The sequence below is a fragment of the Delphinapterus leucas genome, chromosome 5 (genome assembly GCF_059928025.1).
Source record: "Delphinapterus leucas isolate spDelLeu-1000000601 "Yukka" chromosome 5, BTC_Dleu_Yukka2, whole genome shotgun sequence".
Taxonomy (NCBI): Eukaryota; Metazoa; Chordata; class Mammalia; order Artiodactyla; family Monodontidae; genus Delphinapterus; species Delphinapterus leucas.
This window is the reverse complement of record NC_143133.1, coordinates 3,520,475-3,545,943: the sequence shown is the minus strand read 5'-3', so window position 1 is coordinate 3,545,943 and position 25,469 is coordinate 3,520,475. Positions and strand designations below refer to the sequence as shown.

At 57.8% G+C, this 25,469-nt stretch overlaps 1 protein-coding gene across 1 annotated transcript in view; it reads right to left on the bottom strand.

The window, feature by feature from the left end:
- Positions 1 to 25,469, bottom strand: part of ABLIM2 (actin binding LIM protein family member 2) — a 149,997-nt gene that overhangs the window by 58,260 nt on the left and 66,268 nt on the right. Inside the window, 3 exon segments of the mRNA XM_089911458.1 lie at positions 2,508 to 2,585; positions 10,380 to 10,438; positions 14,918 to 15,005. Of these exon segments, the coding sequence (XP_089767584.1) occupies positions 2,508 to 2,585; positions 10,380 to 10,438; positions 14,918 to 15,005 (225 nt within the window).

The following is a 25,469-nucleotide window of genomic DNA, read 5'->3' as shown; positions in this document are numbered from 1 at the left end:
GGCTACTCTGGCTGGGAGGATTATAAATGGTATTCATTTTCACCTCTGCACCAATCACTATTTTGTTGCTAATAAATGTGGGTTACATTTGTAATAAAGAAAAAGGCGGTGAAAAGATTACTTTTAAAAACCCACAATTTATTGAGCACCTACTGTGTGCATGTTTTATCCTAGATACTAAGGTGAGTGAGGCACGGCCCCTGCCCGCCAGGAGCTCACAGCCCGTGTGGGAGATGGTAGCCACATCGCATGATAAATTCCCTTGCCATTCCCGCACACAGGGACATCGCGGGGAATGGATCTCTTCCTGATGGGCAGGAAGGGAGAGGGAGGGAGAGGAGGCTGCATTTGAGAACAGCCATGCCACAGCAGGCGGGTCCCAGGCGGCTGGCATCCTTTTAAGCTCGCTGAGCTGGTGCATGGATTGGGACCACCGTCCTGAGGTCCTGAGTGTGCCCGGCGCTGAGCAGAGTCGGGTGCACAGTAGGGTGACAGGAGATACCAACAGGGAGATGGAAGGAAGAGCAGAGGGGCTGAGCCTGAGATAAGAAGGGCACTTGCTTGACCAGACTCTCGTCTCCTCAGTGAAGGAACTGCATGGATGTGCACTGCCAGCTGGTGCTGGTACCAACCCTGACCTGGGAGGGATGGCCAGGGTGGGACGTTTCCCGGCTGGGCGCTGGCCATGGTGCTGGGAGTCCATGTGTTAGAGATGGATGCAGGTCCTTGGATGGTGGCTCCATGACTTAGAGGCTGTGACACAGGCCAGCTTCTGCACCTCTCTGAGCTGCATCTACCTGGGATGCTGAGAGGCAAAAGGAGACAGCGGCGTATACTCCTTGGTGCCCAGGACTCAAGGCACCTCTGGAGGGTCAAACTAACAACTGGTGCTTCAGACTCAGGAGACAGGATTAAATTAATTCGCCCGAGGTCTTCTCTTATTTTTTTTAACTTTTAATTTTTAAAAAATATAGCAGTGTGTGCACTTCAAGGCCTTCTGTTTAAACTGGAATCCAGCACACTCGTATTAGCTGAGCGAGAAGTCTGTCTCAGCTGGGACGGTGTGACCAGGCGAGAAGTCAGTCTGTCTCAGCTGGGACGGTGTGACCAGCTGGAATCTACCTCGGCTGAAGGTACACCCAGCTGGTGGGCAACTTCTGTGCCCACCATCATCCTTGGCAAGTTCGTGTTCCCCAAGGGCGGGGAGGCCATGTGACCCGATCAAGGGGCGTGGACTTGGCTGTGCTGAGAACTGCCAGGTGGAAGAAGGGACCCAGCAGGGCTGGTTTTCAGCACTGAGCAGCGGGGTTCCCTGGGAAGAACCCAAGCTCTGTGGTGGCAGAGACCTGGGTTCAAAGACAGCTCCACCGCTTACCGCTGCATGACCTTTAAAGTAACAGTGATCACAGAGCCCGGGGACTCTGGTCACTGCTCACTGCACCGTTACGTGGTCACTACCGTACCTAAGCCTCTTACAAACACCAGTTTGCATCTGCAAAGGGTCATCCTGCGATTTACTCTCCGGACTAGAACCCTTGTTATTATCACCTATCGGAATTAGGGTCAGGAATGGCCCTAGCCCAACTAGAATGAGAGTTTGGGGAGTGAAAAGCAGTGTTGAGAAGAGCGAATCCCATCTCCATCGTGTGAGAGAAAAATGAGGCCCTGGCCGGGTGGCGGGGGGGGATGAGAGAGGCGACTCGTCCCAAGTCACCGGCTGTCCTTTGGTGACTGTGCAGTTGGGCCAAGACACCCAGTCCAGGGCTCGCCCCCTTCCCCTCCCCCACCCTGCACAGGCTCTTTCCCAGACAATGGATTTCGCCACTTAGACAAGTAAACTAGCAAATAATTACAAACATCACCTTTCATTTCTAATCCCACCACCCAGAGGTAACTGTTATTAACTATTCGTTAAAATGTTCCCAATCGTTTTTAGACTTGTATATGCACGTACACACATACACACACATACACACACACATACCCATACCCATAATACACACGCACGCACACACACGTGCACATATACACATGCGTACGCGCACACACACACACACCCCCATACATACATATGCACACAAATACATACACACACAAACGAAAATGGGATCACACAACACGTATTACCCTTCACATGCTTCTTCTAAAAACACGTTAGGAACTTCCCACAGCAGCAGACACAGATCTGCACCGTTATTTGTGACAGGGCCCGAGTGTTATTTACACAGGTGAGTCCTGGCCGTGGAGATGCGGATGTGACTCACCGTCACCTCTGTAACCACAGCTGTGAGCACACCTCTCTGCGCACCTGTCGCCACATCACGGGGCGGCCGTGGTCACACAGCACATCCACACTGGAGGCTCCGACCCAGCCCCAGGGTCTGCACCAATCTCTCCCGCAGCCCCCGGGGGGTGCTGGCCCCGGCCCCCCACTCCGAGGGCACACTCAGCAACGACCCCAGGCCCCGGGGCCCCTCCCCACTCTCCACAGAGAGAATCCAACTTACATAAATCACGCGGCTCGGAGACCCTGAGGTGCTGGAAGCAGGGACGGAAATGATGCTCTCTGAAGAGGTTCTGGTTTCCTAGGAGAGGAGGAGACAGGAGGAGGCTGAAGCAGACTGTCAACGCGAAGAACCTTTCAGAGGCAATGACACTCCAACAGAAACGCCGGCTCACGAGATACTTTTTATTTGCAGGTTGAAAGGATTCTTAAAATAAACATGTAGGCTTGAATGAACGACAGCACAGCTGTGATCAGAAGACACAGCGGGTGACCCTGGCTGCAAGCAAACAGCCACGCTTTCAGCGCCGGCCGGAATCGCTCCCGTGATCACCAAGCTTTCACGGCGTCAACATTATCTGTTTTTCGGAGGATGAGAGCAAGCGATGCAGTTTCCGTGTTTCTGCGCGCTCCAACGGCAAAGGCGGAACCGTGCTGCTCAGAGACCTTATTCTCCATGTGGATTACGGGGGATGTGCTGCAGCTCGTTCCGCCAGCCCCGCCTCTGTTGTCTGACTCGGCGGCCGTCACGTCTGTGGCCTGCTCCTCGCGTGCCCACTGTGGCTTGGAACCATTCCCCCGGCCCTCCTCCCTCGGTTCCGACCATGACTCCTGCATCCCCGAGGTGACATCCCCGAGATGACTGTCCATCTCCTCCACTCCCCCACGTCAGGCCCCCCATCACTGCGAGGACCCTGCCTTTCTCCAGCTCCCACCCCTCTCGCTGCACCTGTGTCCATCCCCACCTGTCGGGCGTGACCGGGTAGCTCCTGGACCCTCTCCTGGTCCAGTCCTCACCCCTGCTGGGACCACCCACGTACCTAACTCTCCACACCTCCCACTTGCCCCGTCTAAATGGGACCCATCTTCACAAAGCGCCCCCATCTCCCTACCCACTCACGGCTCCTCTCTTGTTTTCTTAGCAGGCCCCTTCCTCCCACCCCCTGGAATTCTGTCCAGCCCCTCTCAGTGGTCCACACCTGCTGCGGTGGTGCCAGTAGCCTGGGAGGGGCCGCATTATGAACTGAATCGCATCCCTCCAAAACTCACACGTTGAAGTCAACACCCCAGTACCCCAGAATGTGATCGTATTTGGAGGTACAGGGCATTTAAGGATGCAATTAGGTTTAAACGGAGTCTTTAGGACAGGCCTGGATCCAACCTGACTGGTGTCCTTATAAGAACAGGAGACTAGGACGCAGACAGGCACAGAGGGATAACGTGTGAGGACACAGGGAGAAGACGGCCCTCTACACGCCCAGGAGAGAGGCCTCAGGAGAAACCAACCTGCCCACACCTTGATCTTGGACGTCCAGCCTCCAGGACTGTGAGAAAATACATTTCTGCTGTTGAAGATCCCCAAGTCTGTGGCATTTTGTATGGCAGCCCCAGGACACTAACGCCCATCATGGACCCCCGCCAAGTGGATGGATGACCCCCAGCTCTGGCTACACTCAGCACAACACCAGCGAGAATGGAACAACACCAGGACCAGATGTGAGGCCGACATGGTAGTGGGAGGGACAAACCTGAAAGGCATAGGGGGTGGTGCCTGGGTAAACCTGATTGGGAGCCTGGTTCTGTATCTAGAAGGGAAAGAGAAGAGGGAGAGGGCGTGATGCTCCGTGGTCACCTCTGCGCTCGGTCACTCGTCCAGCTGGTCCATCCTCTCTCCTTGCCCCAGTTATCACCCTGGCATCCTCTTGAGGCCTGCCCTGCTTCCCCGGGCCCCTCGCAGGCAGGGGCTGGGGTCCCTCAAGGAGCTCAGCCAGACCCCTGGGGCTCGGCCACCCCCAGTAAAACACAACGTCAAGTGCTGTTGCAAAGGAGATGCACCGTCGGAGGCCAGTAACACCGGGTCTGTTTTATCACTGTCCCTGTGGCCAGGCTGCCTATTTTACTAGGCAAAAATGATGTACGTACACATTTACTACATTTGAAAGAAAACTTTGACTCTCAGCTTCCTTCTCTATGAAACGGAAAAAGCTGCTTGGAAGGTGCTTTCTGTTTCTGGGACTTAGGCCCAGCCTGCTAGGGGCTTGGCACTGGTAAATCGTCCTTACTTTTATTTCAGTTCAGTTTATTCCAGCTCACGGCAGGAAGCCCCTTCTTTGCAAAGCCGACAAACACCGGTTGTTTTAAAGGAAAAGTGCCCCTAAGCACCAGAACTGTCCTCCAGACCAAGAGGGACACTTCCCGGCACAGGTGGGGCGGCACCGGCTCACTGTCACCATGACCCCGACGGAAGGGGGCTTGGGCTCTTTGAGCGGCAGCGGGCGCCTGGGTTTGCTCTGGCATGTTTCAGGGTCCCGAGCAGGCAGGTGGGTGGCTGCACGGTGCTCTCCTCCCTGTGCCAGGTTCCCAGCCCCGGAGAGGGCCAGGGCGTCCCCGCGTCCCACAGGTCAGGGAGCCCAGACACGAGGGGGCCGAGTCCAGGTGATTCTCCCAGAGTCAGGAGGCCTGGGCTTTCTCTCACTTTCTCCCACTTTCTCCCTACCCTGACTCCAACTCGTTCCAAGGAGCCTCACAATCAAACCCAATACCCAGCTGCGTTCTCCAGGGCCTTGTTCACACCAGCAAAGGGCCGGGCAGCTCACCCAGCCCTGTCCCCACCGCTCAGCCTGGTCCCGGGAAGCATCGTCCTACAACAGTGACGGGGGCGCCTGGCTCTCATTAAGGTCCCAAACAAGCTGCATGGACACCACGTGAGGGGTCAGCACCCACTCATCCCCAACTTAAAGCCTAGGGGCCGAGGCTCAGAGAGGGCTAGTGATTTGCCCAAGGCCACACAGCTGCACAGAGGCAGAGTCCAACACCAAGGCCTGCTCCCCCACCCCGGCGGCCTCTGCGAATTCCACTAAAACGTTCTCACTCATGCTCAGCCACCCCGTCCTTGCGTTTGGGCCTCTGGGACCATCTCAACAAGCCTGTCTTCTCCCTGCTCAGCGGCCTCACAGTCAGCGCAGGGGCTCTTGCTTCCCCCCAGGTGCCCCCGCGGTAAGCAGCCCGGACCTCTGTGCCCCGGGTTTGGGGTGGGGGTGGGGAAGGACATGGGCTCTTGAAATGGTAACCGTGGAGACCTGCAGCCAGGGGACCAGCCCGGTCAGTCCAGGCTCGCTCTGCTGCCACCCGAGCAGGAGCATGCCCCGCTGTCCCCGGCCACCTTCTCCATGCAAGGAGCTCCTCTCAGCTACTCAGTTGACACGGGGCCGCCCCTGCTACGGCTCTGAAACCCTCATGCAATCCCCAGCAGATCGTGGCTCCTCTGGCTTGGGACCCAGAGCCAGAACAGGGCTGGGCCCTGTGACCCACTCTCCCGCACACCTGCCAAGTCTCAGCTCTGGGAGGTTGGCCCCGTCCCTCCCCCTGTCACAGGCAAGCATCCTGCACCCTGGAGCCTGCCCATCTGTCTCCCCTGTCAGAGGACGTGGGCCCTCCTGTAGGGCAGGGACCCGCTGGTCTTATTCACCTCCGTGTTCCCGGTACCCAGCCCAGAAGGGACACAGCAGGTGCTCAGTGGCTATGTGTTGAATGACCACGTGATCCACTGCCCAACGATGCACTGGGGACGGGCAGTTAGGACCACAGCCTTCCGACGGGTTTTCCCTGGGCGCGCTCAGCAGACGCGCGTCCTTGTCTCGGGGGGCACCCATCCCCCGGGGGAGCGCGCTGTCAGGGAGGCCTTCTGGGCAGTGAGGAAGGACTGCCCTCCCTCTCCTGGCTCGGCCTGGCACGGACTCCGCTGCCGGCCCCTGCTGCTGGACGCAGAGATGGCGCTGGCTCCCGGGGGTCCTGGAGCCCACTGGGCCTGGCGTGAGGGGCACTCGTTAGACGCCTGCTGAGCAGCCCTCCAGACGAGTGAGTTAGCTCTCGTCTGCATTTACCACATAACAGTGGAGCTGCCTCCACCCACAGGCCGGACTCACAGGGAGTTAGTGACGCCACCTCTGCTGCACTTCTCAGGGGTTGATGGCCCCCTGAGCAGACCCCGCTGGGCTGACCCGGAGCTGACCGGGTCTGGCTGGTTCATGCACATTAGCCACCTTGCAGGCAGCAAACAAGACAGAAAAGTACAGCTTTCTCCCTGCCCCCGGGCAGGAAGCAGTCAGCTGGCTGGAGAACTATCGCCAAGGGGACGACCTGAGTGCCCAGGGAAAATCATCTGTGCCTGCCCCACCCACCCACTGCCCGGCCCGCCCACTGCCCCGCCCACCCGCTGCCCTGCCCACTTCCCCATCCACCCACTGCCCTGTCCACCTACTGTCCTGCTCACTGCCCTGCCCATCCACTGCACTGCCCACCACTGCCCTGTCCACTCATTGTCCCGCCCACCCGCTGCCCCGCCCACCACTGCCCCGCCCACCACTGCCCTGTCCACTCACTGACCTGTCCACCCATTGATGTGCCCACTCACTGCCCCGCCCACCAGGCCCAGAGTTGATTCTCATTTCCCGGGCAAGACAGAAGAAGCTCTGAGGGGCGGAGGTGGGGCTGGGACCCGGGGAGGGTGAAACAGGGGACAAGCAGGGCATGACTGGGGCCTGGATCCTGTCCCAGGACACGGAAGGGCAACTGTTGTCAGGCTGCTGGCCTCTGCCCCAAATGTTCCCAAAGCATCTGTGGAAACAAGCCCAGGAAGCCAAGTCCAGGGCAATGACCAGCCCCCGGGGCAACAAGCCTTCCCTTCCTCCCTGTCCTGCCAGCCTGCAGCATTCAGAGAGCCTCGCTTCCGCTGGGCCAGTGGCCTCCAGGCTGGGAGCAGCCTGAGGCCAGCTCAACAGTGGGTCCAGAATCCAGGGGCTGGTGCTGGGCACGCTGACCTGGTCAGGGGAGGCTCTGGGGACACAGAGGACCCGGGGCACGTGGTCCTCCTCCGCAGAGCCCTCCCACCCCGGCTCAGGGTCACCTTTCCCCAGGTCGCCGTGACACACCAGGGGTAGCAGGACGGTCCCCACGGCCCTCGGACGTAACGTGCACCTAAGCCCACCTGTTCCCGCCTCTATCAGGAACAGCAGGGCTTGAGATTTAGTCACCTCGGTGCCGCAAGCCGAGCGCCATGAATGAATCACGAAGGGGCAGATGCCCCCAAAGCAGCGGCTTCCAAACCCACTGAAATCAACTGCTAAAGAGAATGTGAGGATTTCCCTCTTCAGTTCTTTCAGAACGGGCTTGGCAAGAGTGGCTGAATTGCGCTGGGTCCCACCCAGCCCGAGGGCCCGGTGCGAGGAGGGTCCCCTCCACCAGCCCATGCCCCCATCACGTCTCGTGGGCCAAAGTTCATGAGGTGGGTCTCCATCCAGCCCCACCAGGAATTCCCAAGCCCTGAGCCCCCGCGGTGTCTGCTAGGTCTGGGGACAGGTTTCTGCTCTGGCTCTGCTCACTCCCCACAGCCAAGGGTGGGGGGACTCTGCAGCCCTGACCCCTTGCTCCCACAGTGCAAGGTATTAGTGAAGGACTCAACGAACAGAACCAGCGTCAACAGTAAAGAGCAAAGTACGCCCAACAGCAGAGCTCTGCCCCTTTCCTCCTGAAGCAGAATTCCTCTGGGCAACGGTCCCTCCTGCCAAACACAGCTGCCGGAGAGTCGCAGGGAGCCACCGAGACCCCCGGATCGGCCGGTCTCCCACGCTCTTCCCGGGGGACCTGCCTGACCCTCCAGCCTCTGCTCCTGTCAGCCCCTCCCCGCCTCCACCCAGAGACCCCGGTCACTTCGGCCTCTTGACCCAGAGCTGCCACCAGCAGAGCGAGCCCCTCACCCCCGAAAGGAATTCTGGGTATCCCACGGGCTTGGGTCCGAGAAGGCTGGGTCTGAACTCTGCAGTGATCCCAGCATCACTCTGCACACCACACACGGGCACGCTAGTAGCCCCGTGCGTCCCCCCGCCCCCTGCAGCAGTTTCCCTGTCCATCTCCCAAACACGGATGCAGACCCGCTGCTATGCGGCATTTGAGTAGCCAGGGTCTTCAAGGGCCCACCGCCACCCGGCTCATCCGTAGCCTGTCTGGTGGCTTTAAAAGGGTTGGCATGCCTGGGACACCACGCATGGGGGACAGAGTGGAAAGCCAGGGGTTGCTGGCGTCCTGAGGCCGGGCCCGGAGTCCTGTGGGTCACACACCACTTGCCGCCCGCGGACCATCTGCGCTATCCCGGGGCCCTGCAGGGCGTGGCTCCCAGTGGGGGTCCTGCAGGGGTGGGGGGCCCCCTGGCACAGGGCCTGGTAGTGCCTGACAGAGCAAAGCTGGCTGACACGCCTCCCCTCGAGGGCCTGTGGTCCCCTGGGCTGCAGTTCACCTGGATCCACTTCCTTCCTTCAACCCGCAAACGCCTGAGTGTGTCACCTGCCAGGACTCGTGTGGGAGCCGGGAATTCAGGACAGAGAGACTGGAGCCTTTCCTCCAGGCTTCTAGTGAAGAGGGAGCTGCCTGCGGGGTGTGAGCTGAGGACGTGGGGCAGGAGCAGGAGTTGGCAAGGTCTTCAGGGGCTGACGTTCTGGGTGAATCTTAAAACGCAAAGGAGGAGTTTGCCAGGATGCGTGATGCAAGGGCACGAGAGGGCATCTCCGGCCGAAGGAACGCGTTTGCGAAGGCGCAGGGGAGAAAGGGAGCGGTGAGGATGGAGGCGCGGCAGCCCCGGGGGCAGCGGGACCCCTCCCCTGCTCACCCCACCGCCACCCAAGCCAAAGGGAGCTTGCCCTGTTCCTGCCCCAGGGCCTTTGCACGAACCCCCGCCCTGCCTGGAACCGCACTCCCTCTCCCTCTCTTCAGGGCTGGCACCGTCTCATCTTCTGGCTCAGCTCCCGCTCATTTCCTCCGGAGGACCGCCTGCACCCCCACCCCCCCAACCATCCCAGGTGAGGTCGGTCCTTCCCCCGCTCTCCTGCCCCGCCAACCACTGCTGCATGATCTTCCTGCCGAGGCGTTGATTTCTGCCTCTCTCTGGGACGCCAGCCCCGGAAGGGTCAGGGGCATGCTGGCCTCCTTTCTCACCCTGCACCTGCAGCCTGGCGCCCAGCACAGGGCCTCTGAGGGGCAAGGAATTTGGCCTGGCCTAGAGGGTGGTCTTGCTCTAGTTTCTGGAAGGTGATCGTACCCGATAGGATGTCTCTGTTTAGGGAGGGGGCTAACTGCACCCAAAATTCTTAGAGTGGGGCTGGCCACGCCAGAAAGGCCAACCCTATGATTCTGGTGGTCTTGGGTCACGTCACCTGGAGAGTGAAATCAACCACATGGCAACCAATCAACCAACCAACCAACCAATCAGTCATTTAATGGAGCACCGATAAGGTCTCTGGCCCCGGAGCTTCCCTGGTTGGCAATACTCCATGTGCGCTGTCACCCGTCACTGGGAGGGGCCGAGTCTGGACTCCACGGGGAGAAGACGATGGCACCTGTGTGTCCGGACCCCTCCTGGACCCTGCCCCATGCTGGGCTGATTTCACTCTGTATCTCCCCCTGCCCCCTGCCGGGATAAACCATAACCGGGGCTGTAACAGTTCTGTGAGTCCTTCAGATACATTAATGAACCTGCGGGCAGCTGTGAGGGCCCCTCGAACTAGCCATTGGCGTCAGAAGTATGGACGGTCTTGGGACTGTTTGGAGACCCGCTAACTTTGCCGTTATCCCAAAACTTTCGCAGCCATCAGCGTCCACTGAACAAAGGAAGAGGTCGGCAGGGCCAGTGCGGGAAGGGCCCTGGTCCCACCCAGCAGCAGATCTACCTGTTTACACCTCAGCATCGCCAGGCCTCGGGCCACCTGCCCCATAGGCTGGTGGGACTGGCCGGCAAGCCTGCAGACGCGGCCAGCGTCCTCTTAACCGTGTGATGACAGCGCAGAAGCCGGGGGAAAGGCTTCGGAAGAGACTGCATTCCACCAACCTTGCTTTTGTCTTCAGTTCTGGCTGCCTGTCGACATGCTGGGTGCCAGATGGAGGAGCCTGTGGACAGATTCCCAAGAGGGAAGTGTTAGTGTTATTTCCGGAGATGCAGGGGCCGTGCGGAGTGCCAGGAGGAGGGAGCTGGCGTCCACGCTCGGACCCTCACTCCCCTTCGTCTGTGCCGGAGTCACAGGTCAGGGCTGGGCCTGGGGCCGATCACGGGGCTCACAGCCCCACCGGGAGGGGAAGGACATGAAACAGATAGGAAACGCCCCACCACGAGCTGATGCTCCCATGGGGTCCCTCGGAACCCCGGGCACCCAGACGAGGCTTTTCCGAGGAGGGGCTCTGCGGGTGGCTTCTATTCAGAGGCAGGGGAGAGAAGCGGGGCTGCCGTGCGACCTGCACCAGCTCCTCTCTGTGCGGGTGGGCAGTGGCCAGGCCCAGCCATGGGCGCAGTGGGGGGCCGGATCCCAGTGGGATCTGCCTGGGTAACGAGGGCTTGGGGCAGGGCTCTCCTCGGGGACCCTCAGGTGGGAACCTTAGGTGTGGGGTGAAGATGAGGGCTGCAGGCTGGGGGCCCGACCCCGCATTCACTCGCGGGGTGTCTGAGCTGTCTCGCTCGTGCCGGCCCCGCCCAGCTTCCACAGCTACAGGCGCCACCCTCAAGGTAACAGGTCACCAAGCGTCCCAAGGACCCCAAGGGCCCTGCTCTTTTCTAATTCAAACTCGACCTCCCCGAGTCTCAGAGTTTTCCCACCTGCACACAGGGCCGACAATAATCCTACCTGTTCAGGTCTTTGGCAGAATTTAATATAACTAAATAGGGGTAATAACTTCAGGGACCAGAGCACTTGCTTCCCCCCTCGGGCCTCCATGAACCTCAGCCCGGCCCCCTTTCTCCCTCCGTCCATCCGTACTCCACTCACGCACCCTCTGCAGGTGGCCACGGCTGCTGTGTCCGCGTTTACATCCACCACTGCCAGGACAGCCCATGCCCCGCGTGGAGGCGGGAGCCTTGTCCATCCCATTCTCACATCCCCCGAACAAGCCACACAGAGTGGACGTAGTAGGGGCCCGGCACACAGCAGGGGCTTAGAAGTGTGGTGGCAGGAAGGAGCTACACCCCTTTTCCGCCTGCAAAGCCTCCGGGTCACGTGAGTTAACGCCGGGGAAGGGAGCTTATTTCTGCTCCTCCCTGGGAAAATCTGCGCCAACCCGGAGCTCCCAGAGAGACCGGGCCTTGGTTGCTTTGTGCATAAGCTTTTCTTTTTTAAAAACATTGTTTATGATTACAAAGGCAATAGCTGTTTTTTTTGATTAAAATTTAAACAAGCCTAAAAAAGAATATATAGGAAAATTAAAATCATCTGTAACCTCCTACCCACTTCGGGTCGGGCTGTCTTGCAGTGTACACATATTAAATACAACGTAGGTACACAGTTTTGCATCCTGCGATTTTTGCTTAGAAGTGTCTTAGTATTTCTCCACGTAATTAAATATCAAAACTGTAACTTTAAGGGCTGCATAATATTGCATCGTACGGATTGATGAGAATGTCTCTATCTGCTCCTTGCCTGTTAGTTCCAAAGTTTTATTTCTAAATAAAGTTGCAGGGAGGGACTTCCCTGGTGGCGCAGTGGTTAAGAATCCGCCTGCCAGTGCAGGGGACACGGGTTCGAGCCCTGGTCCGGGAAGATCCCACATGCTGCAGAGCGGCTAAGCCCGTGCTCCACAACTACTGAGCCTGCGTTCTAGAGCCCGCGGGCCACAACTACTGAGCCCACGTGCCACAACTACTGAAGCCCGCATGCCTAGAGCCTGTGCTCCACAACAAGAGAAGCCACCGCGATGAGAAGCCAGCGCACCGCAACTGCAACGAAGAGTAGACCCCACTCGCCGCAACTAGAGAGAGCCCACGTGTAGCAAATAAAGACCCTACGCAGCCAAATAAATAAGTAAATTTATATTAAAAAAAAAAGTTGCAGGGAGTCCATCGTACATGAGTTCCACGCCATCTCTCTGATTTACTTGAGGGCTTCCTAAAAGTGGGGTCTTGGCCCAGAGGGTGTGGGCATTTTTTTTTTTTTTTTTTTTTTTTTGTGCGGTACGCGGGCCTCTCACTGTTGTGGCCTCTCCCGTTGCGGAGCTCAGGCTCCGGACGCGCAGGCTCAGCGGCCATGGCTCACGGGTGCAGCCGCTCCGCGGCACATGGGATCTTCCCGGACTGGGGCACGAACCCATGTTCCCTGCATCGGCAGGCGGACTCTCAACCACTGCGCCACCAGGGAAGCCCTGGTGTGGGCATTTTTAAGGCTCTTGGGGCATCTTGGCAATTTCCCAGTTTTCGCCCACGAGCCAGGTAAGACGCCCGTTTCCTCCAATCCCCATAGCATGGGGATGTGTCTTTCCTTTTAACCCTCGTCAACCCAGTGGGAAAAATAACATCAACGCATTATTTTAATCTGGGTCTCCCTGATAATTAGTGAGAGTCAGACTCCCCCACCTATGTTCACTGAGTCTGCAGACAGGAAGGTGCGTCCAGGGCTGGGTGGCAGTGCTGGTATTTGGCGGGGGGGCACCTCATCTCCCTCGGAGGCCAAAGGGCTCACTGGGACCTCTGCTCCTTGGAGCTTTTACTGCATGGGATTCACCCGTCAAATACGCCCTCCTGGAGCCCCAGCATCCAGGTGGACCAGGCAGAGGATCTCGGGGTGTCCGTGCAGGGCAGGGCCAGAGCCCCAAAGGGGCCCCTCACTGTGGGACTCTGGTGCTCCGTGGAGTGGGGCGTGAAAATCACCAACCGGGTCTGAACCCTTCCGGCACAGACTGGGAAAGAGGCTGGGAGGGGACGGGATGGGCTGCGACATCCCACAGAAAGTCAGGGCAGGTCCCGCATTAGAAACAGGGAGCCCAGGGCCATGAAGAGCACCTTTGTTCTGAGACTGGGTCCCCTTGATGGCCAGCTCGTGTCCCCAAGCTGCCGGCTCGATGCCACTGTGCTAGGCGTCAGTACGTCCTGAAGGTGCCACTTAGAGTGGGCGTGGGCGCCTCGGGCAGGGTGACCCCTCCCCACCCAGACATACGTAAAGGACCCCTTTCATAAGCTCTCAAGACTGAAGAACAAGAGGGGACACTGGGGACCAGGCAGTCCTGGCTGACGTCACCCCACGAGGTTCAGTCTCAGAAAGGGAGGCCTGTGTGACACACGGCCCTAGAAGGACGCTGGGGGAGGTCATCCAACGGCCCGTCTGGCCCTACTCAGCTTGCCTCCAGGGTCACGGAGACACTGACGTCCTTGAAAAGACAATGTGACTACAGAGACAGGGGGTCTCAGCATCTAACCCATCCCGCCCAGGCCCCTCGGGGAAGGCCTTCAACCTGCGAGCCCAGTTTCAGCGAGGGCACTGGTGAGCCTCAGCCCCACCACTGATTTTGCGTCTAGGCCGCTGGCCTGTCTTCAGCAGGAATCCTTCTCGGCCTTTCCTCTTGGTAATTTTCCATCCACCCGACCCCCCCTAATCCCCACCCCCTCCTTGGCTATAAATCCCCCGTCCTTGTGAATTCGGAGTTGGCCTGACTCCCCTCCCACCTTCTGCCATGTCCTGAATATACCATCTTCCTACCATTTTGACAAGTGTCCAAATAATCTTTCTTTATCAAGGCTTGGGAATGAATAAGCCACAGGGATGGGGTGGGTCTTCAAGATGATATAACTAAGTGTAGCTCGAAGGAGAACTCCTAGCACCCCGGTGAATAAACATGTAAAGCAATAGCTGGGAGCTGGGTGCTCCGGTCTGAGTGTTGGTGCAATTTTTTGAACAAAAGCAGGAACAAGCTGAACAGGGTCACTGCAGAAGGAGGGAGGGGGCAACTGGCTGTCACCTGCTGCTTCTCCAGGTCTGGTGGCCACAGAACGCCTCGCCTTTATTCTATTGTTATTATTATTATTATAATGGTGAATGGGTTGGGGATTTCCCATGAAATGCCACGAAATGGGTGAGAAGGTTGGCTATGTTTTTCTCCAGAACTCTCTTTACCGACACTTTGGCGACTCCCTTGACCAGGAGAAAAGCCTCAGGAGCGGCCTGTGGTCTCTACACTCCCTCATCAATCAAGGGAGGGTAGTGCGGGGGAAAGCCCTGAGACATGGACCCTGGGCTGAGGGGCTTTCAGGACAGGCTTGAAGCGACCACAGACCACATCCATTTCCGTTTGGCTGGTGGGACCCAAATTTCCAACACTCCTGCATCTTGCTCTTGAATTTGGCCTTTCGCTTATCGCGTCCATCTCAGGTTCACGGACATCACGTGGATGGATGATGCAAAACCGGGCAGGCTGTCACTCTGCCGACTCTGGTGGGTGCTCTGTGGGGAGAGCCTGCTGGGCCCTGGACCCCCATCCCTGCTGGGGGGCGGTGTTCCCTAACTAGCGGGAAAGCTCGCTGACACGCCAGGGCACACCCGGCACAGGGCGTGGGCCCGGGGGCCGCCTGTTTGGTGCCCTTGGGTCCGGAGCAGCACGCTCTCTCCTTCTTACCTTGCAGATACATCTCCTCGCCTTCCGCGAACATCCGGCCGCACCCGACACATAGCGCACACAGAGGGTGGAAGTGCTTCTCCCCCGCCTGCAAAAAGCACAAAGCACAGGCATTTCTGCTCAGGGCACGGCGTGTCCTCACGCAGGTGCTCAGGTGAGGCAGGAAGGCGGGCTGTGTGGTGGAGAGCCCACACCCAGGGGGATGGGATGGGACCGGTGGTGCCCCAGGCCGTCCAGGGTGTGTGAATGTGGCCCCTGCCCGCTGGGGCCACGCCTGGGAGCAGAGACCGGCCTCCGGGAGAGCAGCTGTGTCGCCAGCTCCTCCCGGCTCAGTGGTGGATGGGCCTGCCCCACCCAGGAGGCAGAGGGGGGCCAGGTCCCATGCACCTCTGTATCTTGGTGGGGCGGGGAGGGAGGACCTAACGTTATTTCCCCAGATGGAGGGACAGGACAGGTGGGGTGAAAGTGATAGATCCTTTTCTTTTTGTCTCTCTGTATCGCTCAGTTTTCTCAATGAGCGTTTTGCAGTTTTTATCATTCTTGAAACCCATTCAAATCGATTAAAATATTAATACCGAAATAACCAAAACAAAGGACATTGGCAAGTTTGGCTTATTTCTACATGGTACCAAAAAAATCACCCCAAAATACCGTGTTCGGCATGACTGTACACTGACCGTTCCTTCACCTGGGTGGGGTGGAGCTGCAGCCTGCCGCTAGATGTGGATGTAACCCCCTCACTCTTTCCTGAGATGCGAAGGTTAATTGCCACTCTCTGAAACTGAATTAGAGATACTCCCCTGAATCAGTAAGTAACGGGGTGCAAATTCATTACAAGCACCTCACTTTCCTTCCCTTCCCCACTGGTGCCTTTGGGGCAAACCAGGCCCGAGGGGACCCCTGAGTATCAGGGAGGAAGAATCCGGAACAGACTCCCTTCCTGCGTGTGGGACCGGAGGTGTCAGTCTGCGTGGCCCACCCGTGTCTCCAGGCAAAGGGATGCTTCGGAGAAGCGTGAGAATGCCGAGTGCTCAGTCCTGCCGGCTCTGCGGCCTCCGGGCCTTTGCACCTGCAGCCCCTTCCACCAGGACTGCCCTCCCCACTCTCCCACCCGGGACCACCTGGAATGTTCCCGATCTCATCTCCAACGCCACCTCCTCTTGGAAGCTTCCCCCGATTGCTTCCCTGCTCTGGGCTCCCACAGCCCCGTTTTCACAGGGTTTGACAATTATTTCGGGTGAGTCTTCCCCGCTAGACAGTGAGCCTTCGAGGGCAGGGCCTGGCACGGGGCCATTGCAGGAACCCCTAGTCTCAGGAATCTATCTGGGGAGCAGGTCACATTGCAGCACTGGGCCCAGGCAGAGTGAGGGTGAAGCTGCCATTTCAGCCTTAAAATGCCGAGCGGTCAGAGCAGCTCCGTCCTTGAGGTACCAACAGGGGATTGGAACAGCGCTGTAGCTTTAATAGAAACCACCTGCTATCAGGTCCCAGGTGTCAACTGAGGACTCACGTGCTTTAAACATTGTGACCTCTGACCTGTCCTCACGCCTTCCTCAGGCAGGCACCCCCTTCACTCTGGGTCGGGGGGACAACCCACCCTCATGACATCAGACAGCAGGAGTTCTGTGACAGCCACTTGGGGGAGAAAGCACACACTGTTGTCTACACGGCACGTCTACACGGCATGTCTACACGTGAGTCAGGTGGAGAGAGAAAGCCGTGGGGACAGTCTGTAAGAGGACAGGCTTGAAACCCCAGCCCGACCAATGAGAATTAAGGCTGAGCAGAGAAACAGCTCTGCGGCCACCGCCAGGGGCCGGCCCAGCATCCACACTCTTCCCTCTGGAAAGCACCCCCCAACCCAGCAGCTGGCAAACGCCCCTGGTCTCCCAAAACAGCAGCGACGGGGATACAGCTTATTTCTACAGGGAGAGGCAAGAAGCCGCTTCACACACTGACTGGCCTTCATCCTGTGACAGCCTGTGAGGTTCATGACCACCTTTGTTTCCACCAGGGCACAGAGAGGTGGAGGAAGCTGAGCAAGGTCACACAGCAGGAGGGGGTGGAGCCAGGCTTGGCGCCCAGGAGTCTGGCCTTTGTGGCCTCTGTCCCCAGCCGGGGGGGGGGGGTGGTCCCTGACTCTGTGGTGTGCACCCCATGCCCACGCACCCCCAAATCCCACACCCTGAGCAATCAACTTGGAGGCCTAGAACAGACTCAAGGCTGAGGAAGGAAACCAGACACTGCGGAGCCGATTCCATTTTTACAAAGTTCTAAACGAGGCAAATGAATCTATACGGTCAGAGTCAGGGTGGTGGCTGCCTTGGGGTCCCCAGGGGGCTGTCTGGGGTGCGGGGCATGTGTTTTCTTGGTCTGGGTGCTGGTGGCTTGGGTGTGTCCAGTGTGTGAGATTCATGGACTCCTCTGTGTGTTACATGCCAGTAAGAGAGTTTTCCCACAGAAGTATAAAACCACAGAAGAAAACATGGGTATATTTTGCTGACCCCAGATTTGGCAGTGGATTTTCGGATATGACACAGAAAGCGTGAGCCGCAACAACACAATAGATAAGTTGGACTTCATAAAAATTGACAACTTTTGTGCATCAAAGGACGTTATCAAGAAAGTGAAAAGGCTAACTATAGAATGGGAGACAATATTTGCAAATCACAGATCTGATAAGGGTTTAGGATCAGAATATATAAAGAGCTCTTACAGCTCAACAACAAAAAGACAAACAGTTCAGTTAAAAAATAGGCAAACGGCTTGGACGGACATTTTTTTCCCAAAGAAGACACAGGAACGGCCAAGAAGCAAATCAGAGATGCTCAGCATCACTGTCATTCAGGAAAGGCAAATCCAAACGACAATGAGACACCACCTCACACCCACGAGGGCGACTGTAATTAAAACAAAACAAAAGGGAAAATAACAAGTGCTAATGAGGATACGGAGAAATTGGAACCCTTGCACATCGGTGGTGGGGACGTAAAACGGTGCAGCCACTGTGGAAAACACTGTCAGTGCCTCCAAAAGTTAAACACAGAACTACCATACAACCCAGCGATTCCACTCCTAGGTATTTAGGAAAAAGGAAGAGAACAAAAGAGATAAAAACCTGGGTCCACACGATAACGCGTACATAAATCTTCACAGCAGCATTATTCCCAGTAGCCAGAAGGTGGAACCAGCCCAAATGTCCAAATGTGAGTGTGATAAACACAACGGCAGATTATTCAGCCATGAAAAGCCACGTGGGGCCCCCAGGATGTCTTATAAGGACACTCGTGTCCTTACAAGATGAGACAGCAGAGCTCTCTGCCACGGGAGGACACAGGGAGAAGGTGACACTCTCCAAGCCAGGAACCCAGTGCACTGGCACCTTGATCTCGGACTTCCAGCCTCTACAGCCGTTGTTTAAGCCTCGCAGTTCATAGCATAGCAGCCCAAGCCGACTGAGACAGGCTCGTGAAGTCCAAAATAAAAGTGTCCTCACCCCTTGCATCAACCCCCACTGCTGCTCTGCTCTGTCTCACAGTGGCCACGGTGGCCGGGGCGTTCCACGTGATCGGAACCCAGCAGCAGTCCCTGCTCCGTCAGAGCCCTTTCCTCCGTACAACTGTCCTAGAAGGGCCTCAGTCATCTGTGCCGTCACCCCAGCCCCCAGCCCGGGAGGCAGCGCAGCCCCTTAGCCAGGTGGGACTCAAGATGGCGCAGATTTTAAAAGTGTATCAAAAGCCCATGAGATTTTGCGGTGTGTGGTTTGAAAACGACGTCTTGTGCCTTCTGACAAGCGGCTGTCATCTTTAATCAGACAGGACCAGGCTCGTTAGGAACGCAGCCTCCGGGGGCACAGAGCGAGCGCTGTTCCTCAGCGGTACCCAGGCAGAGTGGAGGGCACTGAGCACGGCCCTACCGTGGACATTAGGGACCGGCCTGGCACCGTGGAGATGTGGCAGTGTCTCTGGGCTGCAGAAACTCCCTCCCCTCCCTGCAGAGACAAGCAGCCAACCCCTCCTCCCTCCCCCAGCTGTGGGAAGCACGGAGGGATGGACCTCCCCTACCCCATCGGAAGCAGGCACCCCCTTTTCCTCCCTAAAGCCATCCATGGCCTCTTCCATTCCCTGGAGAAGCGGCTGTGCCTCCGCCTGCTTTTGGGCCCTCCCCTGGGTCCCCGCTGCAGGGCACACATCCCCCAGCCCAGCCAGCTCCCAGTGGCTGCTCCTGGCACAGCCCCCAGTTTGAAGCTTTAGTCTCCTTCGTGAATGACCAGAACTGGAACCGGATCTTGAAAGGCCTGCTCTCCAGAGTGCACGGATCAAATGAAATTTACCGAGAAGCTAATCAAGATCTGTAGCAGGAAGGATGCAGTCGGGGGAGGGGGGAGCATCTGGCAGCCCTCCCAGCTCTGTGCCATGTCAGCAAAGACCCTCCCCAGAACCCCTGACTCAGCCCTGCCCCCTCCCCATCGCTGATGCCACAGGCCTCGGGACAGGCTCGCTCTGGGCTCGGGGTCTTGGGGGACCACATGGAGGCTGGCGTGGCTCCCTGACTGTGTTTGGGCTCTGTTCCTCTCTCTCCCCCAGCTCCAGGACTCGGGTGACTGCTCCAGGACTAAGCCTTGTCCCCTCGTTCTCTGCTGTCCCAGGCCCTAGAGCAGAGCTGCACGCAGAGGGGCTGTCCCATAAAGATGTTCTGAACGAGAAAACAGTACCCACCAGGCATGCATAACGGGGTCCTAGAGGACAGGGGGCTTCTGACCAGTGAGTGTGGGAGCAGAGAAGTAACATACTCCACCTCTGGGCACGTCAGCTATCAAGGCTCTGAGAAGTCCTGCAGTGAGGACATCGGTGTGGCGCCCTTGCCGGGCTTCTTCAACCCCGATGCCTGGGAATGTGCTGACGGACCAATGGTTAAGGACAAGGACAGAACACACTGATCCTTGCTGGGTGCTGAGCAGGGGCGTGGCATCAGGCTGAAGGCGAGTCCGCGTGTGTCTCTGTGTGCCTCTGTGTGTGTGAGTCTGTGTATGTATGCGTGTGTATTTTTGTGTCCCTGTGTGTGTCTCTATGTGTGTGTATCTGTGTATTTGTGTCTGTATCCGTGTGTATCTCTGTGTGTGTCTGTGTCTATGTGTGTAAGTTTGTGAGTATTTCTGTGTCTGTGTGTCTTTGTGTGTGTCCGTGTGTCTGTGTGTGTCTTCGTGTGTGTCCGTGTGTCTGTGTGTGTGCACATGATCCAAAAGGATGACGTCTAAATGCTAACGGTAGTTTTTCTGGGTGATGACATGCATTATGGATGATTTTTCTTTTAGGATAAACAGGTATTCCCTCTGAGAGTGTTTTTAAAATAAACACGTTCATTAAGTTTTAAAAAGGGAGCGAGAAGCTGGGGTCTTGGGAAGCTGACTTCACCTCTGTCCTTAGGGAACGCCTTTATTTGTTCGGAACTCAGGGTTTGTTTTCTCCCACTGATAAAAGTCCTGCTGGCTTAGGAGGGTGAAGAGGAAGTGCCAAGGAGAAAAGAAGAGAGGAAGAAATAAACGCAGCAGCGTGGGGAGCCGCAGGAGAGGGTCCATTTGAAATGGAGAAAATATCAGTTGGCCACCCCCCCCCCTCCAGGGCTCCTCCAGGTCAGGCAGGGGCACCCCTGCCTCCGTCCTCACGGGAACTCCGCCCCCAGGCCAGGCTGGGACACAGTGAGCCTTCAGGAAGGTGAGTAGTGGATGGAGAAGGGAAGGAAGGGAAGAAGGAGGGAGGGAGGGAGGGAAGCACAGAGGAAGGAACAAAGGGAGGGAGGGATTAATTAGTGGTCCCAGGGGGACCCTGGACTTCTCGTTACCATGGAGACAGCCAGGCTGCAGGAGGCAGGTGGGGCTCAGACAGAGGCCCCGCCAGGGTTATAAGGAGGATGGGGCTGGCCAAGACGCACCCCATTCCCCGCCCCCGCCCACCTGTTCCTGCTAACACTGTGAGAACCAGTAGAGAACAACGTGATGGCAGGGACTCAGCCAGGGACCCCCTCTCACTCAACACCCCCTCCGCTCGTCCAGCCCTGGGCTGGTTGATCTCCTTAGACCACCGTCCCCTGGCAATGCAAAGCCACCTTCCAGCTCTCTCTGTGGAGAGACTCCATCCCCAGGAGCCAGCACTGCAGCAGGGCTGCTCCCAGCCCCCTACCTCTGCTCCTTGCCCTGCCCCCCCCACCCCCCCTCCCCCGCCCCAGCCAGCCAGCCAACCCCGCGACGGGGAGGGGGCTTGTGTCAGCCCCTCCCAGGTCCCCACCGGACCCAGGACGCTCCCACACCCAGACCCGGCATGGAGCTGGCTCATCAGGACAGACACCCCAGACACTCAGGATGCGAGACAACATGCAGTGGAGGATGTTAAATATTTAGAGTGACAGAGGGAGTGAGGGGAACTGCACTACCACCAAATGCACATTTCACGGGCGGGCGCCCAGCATAAGATGGCACCGGGCCCGGTGCATGCAGACGCGACACAGATTGAGGGCTCCCGCACGGGCGGGGAAGAGGCCCGGGCTGCTCCCCTACTCAGGCTGCAGAGAGGAAACACCTTAGGAGGCAAAGCCGGGTGGGGTGGCAGGTGCCTTGGGGGCCTTGCACCTGGCTGATCTGCCCCGCTCCCTGCAATCCCACCCACCTGCCGCCAGTTTGGCCTCCCCATCGGCCCAGAGAGCTTCCTACCTGCACGGGGTCCGGGCACCACAGCCCAGTCGGAGCAGTCGGCCCCTCGGCCCCTGTCTAGCCCCGCTCCCGGGACAGGCTAGCAGGAACAGGCAGTGTGACCGTGAGGACAGGGGCAGAGAGCGGGGGCACAGAGATGCCCTCACCCTCCAGCTAGCGGTCTGGATCCTTCTCTTTCTTTTTCAGGTCCTGTCCCCTGCCACCTGCCGCCCCTCAAGAGCCCACTGCACGCCCAGCTGGGTGCCAGCACGCTCTGGGCCGAGCCCAGGTGGTGCCAGCACGGTGGCTGCTCCCTTCTGTGGAGTCGGCTTGTCCCCGCCCGCCTGCCCGCAGCTGCCGCCTCGCTGGGGAGGAATCTCAGAGCTGTGCAGGTCCCGCTGACTCAACTGCTACACACCGCGGAGCTCGCCGCCCGCAGGGGCGAAAACAAAAGCATTCATCTTCCCCGGGAGGCTCTTTATCCTCCAGCCCCCACCAGCTACCTCGTGGCCGGCGCTGAGCTGGGGGACACTCCGCAGACACGACCCCTCGGATCCCCGAGGAGGTTCTGGTGACCGGGCCGCCAGGGCCGGGGCTGGCGTGTCCCGCCCACCCCAAAGGGTGCCGGAAGCGGGCCAGGCTACAGTCACACACCTGCAGCGACAACTGCTCAGCCCACGGAGCCTAAGATGCTCCCCGCTAAGGCCATCAGGTATCACAGCGTGGCGTGAAACAGAGCACAAAGCAACATCTACGCAGGGGGATGCCAGGCGGTCGGGCCAAGAACAGGCACCGGGAGCCCGGCTGGGCCTCCTGGGCTCGAGTGGGCTCGGCCCTGCGTGTGGCCGATAGCCCGGCACGCGCTCTCCCAGACACACAGACACGAGCCCACAGAGTGAGGGTACCAAGCAGGGCGGGAGGGGCCGGCGCTCTGGGGAGCGGCTTGAAGAGACAGTGCACTGGCTGGTGGACCTGGACAGGTGAGGGTGACAGGTTTCTAGTCTCTTTAAACGGGGGCGACTTGAGCTGTTTCGACAAGCCACCAGCAGGATGCCTTGCGGCCCCCAGGGAGGAAAGGAGATGGCAGGGTAAGGCTCCAGAGGAGGCAGGCGGGGTTCGGACCGGAGCACAGGGTTGGGGGCTGTGGCTGGGAGGAGAGACAGAGCCTCCGTCAGGAAGGGCAGGAGCGGGTGGGGTAGAAGCTTCGCAGACAGCCCTGAGTGACGTCTGACCCTCTCTCTGTTAAGTCTTAGACAAGGTCATTGTGGCTGGCCGGCTGGGGTGGGAGGGCAGCAGCCCAGGAGAGCAAGGAAGGTCTGGAACAGTCTTTTGGGGGAACAGAGAGAAACAGGCTTGAACTGCCAGGCACTGCGGCAGGTGGGGCCCTGGCCGGGGGATCCTCCAGAAGCCTCAGTGCTGCTGCCGGAGGTGGCGGCTGCCCAGACTCCCCCAGAGCAGGGTCTGCAGCAGGGTCTGGGTGAGGAGAGAGCCCTGGAGAGACAGGAGGGCCAGGTGAGACGTCACCGTGGGGTATGGGGGCAGGACTCATCCTTCGTGCACGTTCGGAGGATGGGGGTAGAAACATGAGGCGTGATCAGCACCCCAGAAAAACATATAAGATGTTCAGCAGGCGAGATGTCAACAGTCTCATCACGTGACCACCCGCCCAACTCCGTCAGAAAGACATGGAGCCCCCAGTGTAGAAAGAGGCGATGCTGACGGAAGATAACTGAAATGCAAGAACTCTGATTGGCTAAAAATGACAAAGAAGACCCGGCACAACTAGGGGTGGGAGGGAAGCAAACAATAGCGAGGCCCCACGTTCTCCCCTATCAACTTGACATAGGATTTCATAAAGATTACACCCAGGGTGGGAGATGGGAAAGATCGTGCTCTGTTGATAAGCATGTAAATCAGAATAAACTTTCTGGAAAGCAATTTATGTGTCAAGAACCCTTACAAAGTTCATGGTTGTTGGCTCAGTTTCTACACTTCTGTGAATGAATCTTAAGGAAAACTAGAAATGCAATAAAAAAAGATGTTCATCTCAGTGTTATTTATCGTAGTACAAAAGTGGAAAACGGTGCTATGTCCAACAATGAATGATCAGCCTAAAACATTCTGGTCTAGTCCTACAATGAAATACGATGCAACACTGAAACACTCTTATGTGCGATGCACCTGGAAATGTTATCTTGTGAGACAGATTCAATCCCAGAGGACCCCACGTAGTGGATGATTCCATTTATATGACGCGTCCAGAACAGGGAACTCTACAGAGACCAAAGTAGATTGGTGGCTGCCACGGGCTCAGGGTGTAGGGGAGGAACAGCTAAGGGGTACAGGCTTCTTCTCGAGGTGATGAGAACGTCCTAAAATGGACTGTGGCGATGGGTGCACAGCTCTGTGAAGATACTAAAAACCACCGAATCACACACTTTACACGTGTGAATTGCGTGGTATGTGAACTATATTCCAATAAGGCTGTTTACAAAAAGACCCATAAAACACAAAACAAAAACATAGGGACCTATTAAATAGGACATGGGAGTTGAAAAAAATCAGGATATAATGTATAAATGGTTTGATGCCAACTCTGACATGTGGAGAGAGAAAGAACTGGAAGGAATCCAGCCAAAAAGTTCAGCTAAATATGATCGCATGTCAGTGACTTCCCCCCTTATTTGTGCTTTGCAAACTCTCTACAGTCAATGAGGATGTAATCACAGCCCCCCCGCAGGGGCCTCTGGGCGTAGAAGGGCACAGCTCTGCACAGAGCCTGGGACCATTCCCCCTGTGGCATCTGGGAAATGGGGAGATGGTGGGGAGGGCCTCACTGCCCCTGGGTGGGTGTGGCCACCCCCTTCCCCTCCCCGCTACCTGGAGCTGAGGCCCTGGGGCAACTCTCTCCCTGCAGCTCTGATGTCAAGTGTAATTTCAAGAAAAGCAGCTCAGTGCTCAACGTGCAATTCACCAAGGCATTCTGAGCTCGCTACGGCTGGGCTCCCGGCCTCCGGCCTCAAGTCCAGCCTCAGCGGCAGCCTGAGGGAGCTCTCTAGTATGCAAATCCGACCCAGGCTTTCCAGGGTTCAGAAGCCCTTGTCTGGGAGGGTGGCCTGGGCCCTGCGGCCTCAGACCCCAACCTGTCTTCCCACCCCCAGAGGCTGCTTCTGTGACCTCCTTGGAAAAGGCTCCCAAGCCCCTTGGCTGGGTCAGGGCCCCTCCTCTCCCACTGCTCTGCCCCCTCCCCACCCCCCAGGTCCTCTGGTTACCTCTGCCCTCCCCAACAGACCATATGCTCGTTGAGGGATGGCCCATCCACCCGCCCCAGTGCAGAGCCCAGGAGGGGCTGCAGAGTGGGGTGGAGGGGCAGGCTGGGCCAGAGCATCAGGGGGGTGGGTTTGGTCCTGTTCACCCCATGGAATTGATCTTACTGAACAAATGTAGTAAAGTGCATAACACGTGTTATTTTCACAAAGGGACACACCCGTGTAACTACCACCCAGACCAAGAAACGCACCTGTCAGCACCCCAGAAATGCGCCAACCTGAAATCGCTGGGTGACCTGTCCGCCTCTGTGGACCCAGCCCTGCCTCCCAGGCTCCCTTTGCAACCCGCCAAGCCTCAGATTTCCCATCTAGATGCCAAAGGGCTGAACCAGGATCGCAAGTTCTTCCCACCTCTCTGTCAACGTGTAAAGGGCACAGGTGAGAGAGTGTTGCAGGGAAATATTCCTGGAGGAGGTGGCACTCACTGGGCAGACCCTGGAAGGTGTCCTCTGGCAGAGCTGGGAGGAAGAGGCTCAGGGGTGCGGGTTCCTGCACAAACATACACCACAGACGCCACGAGAGGCACCTTCTTATCCTC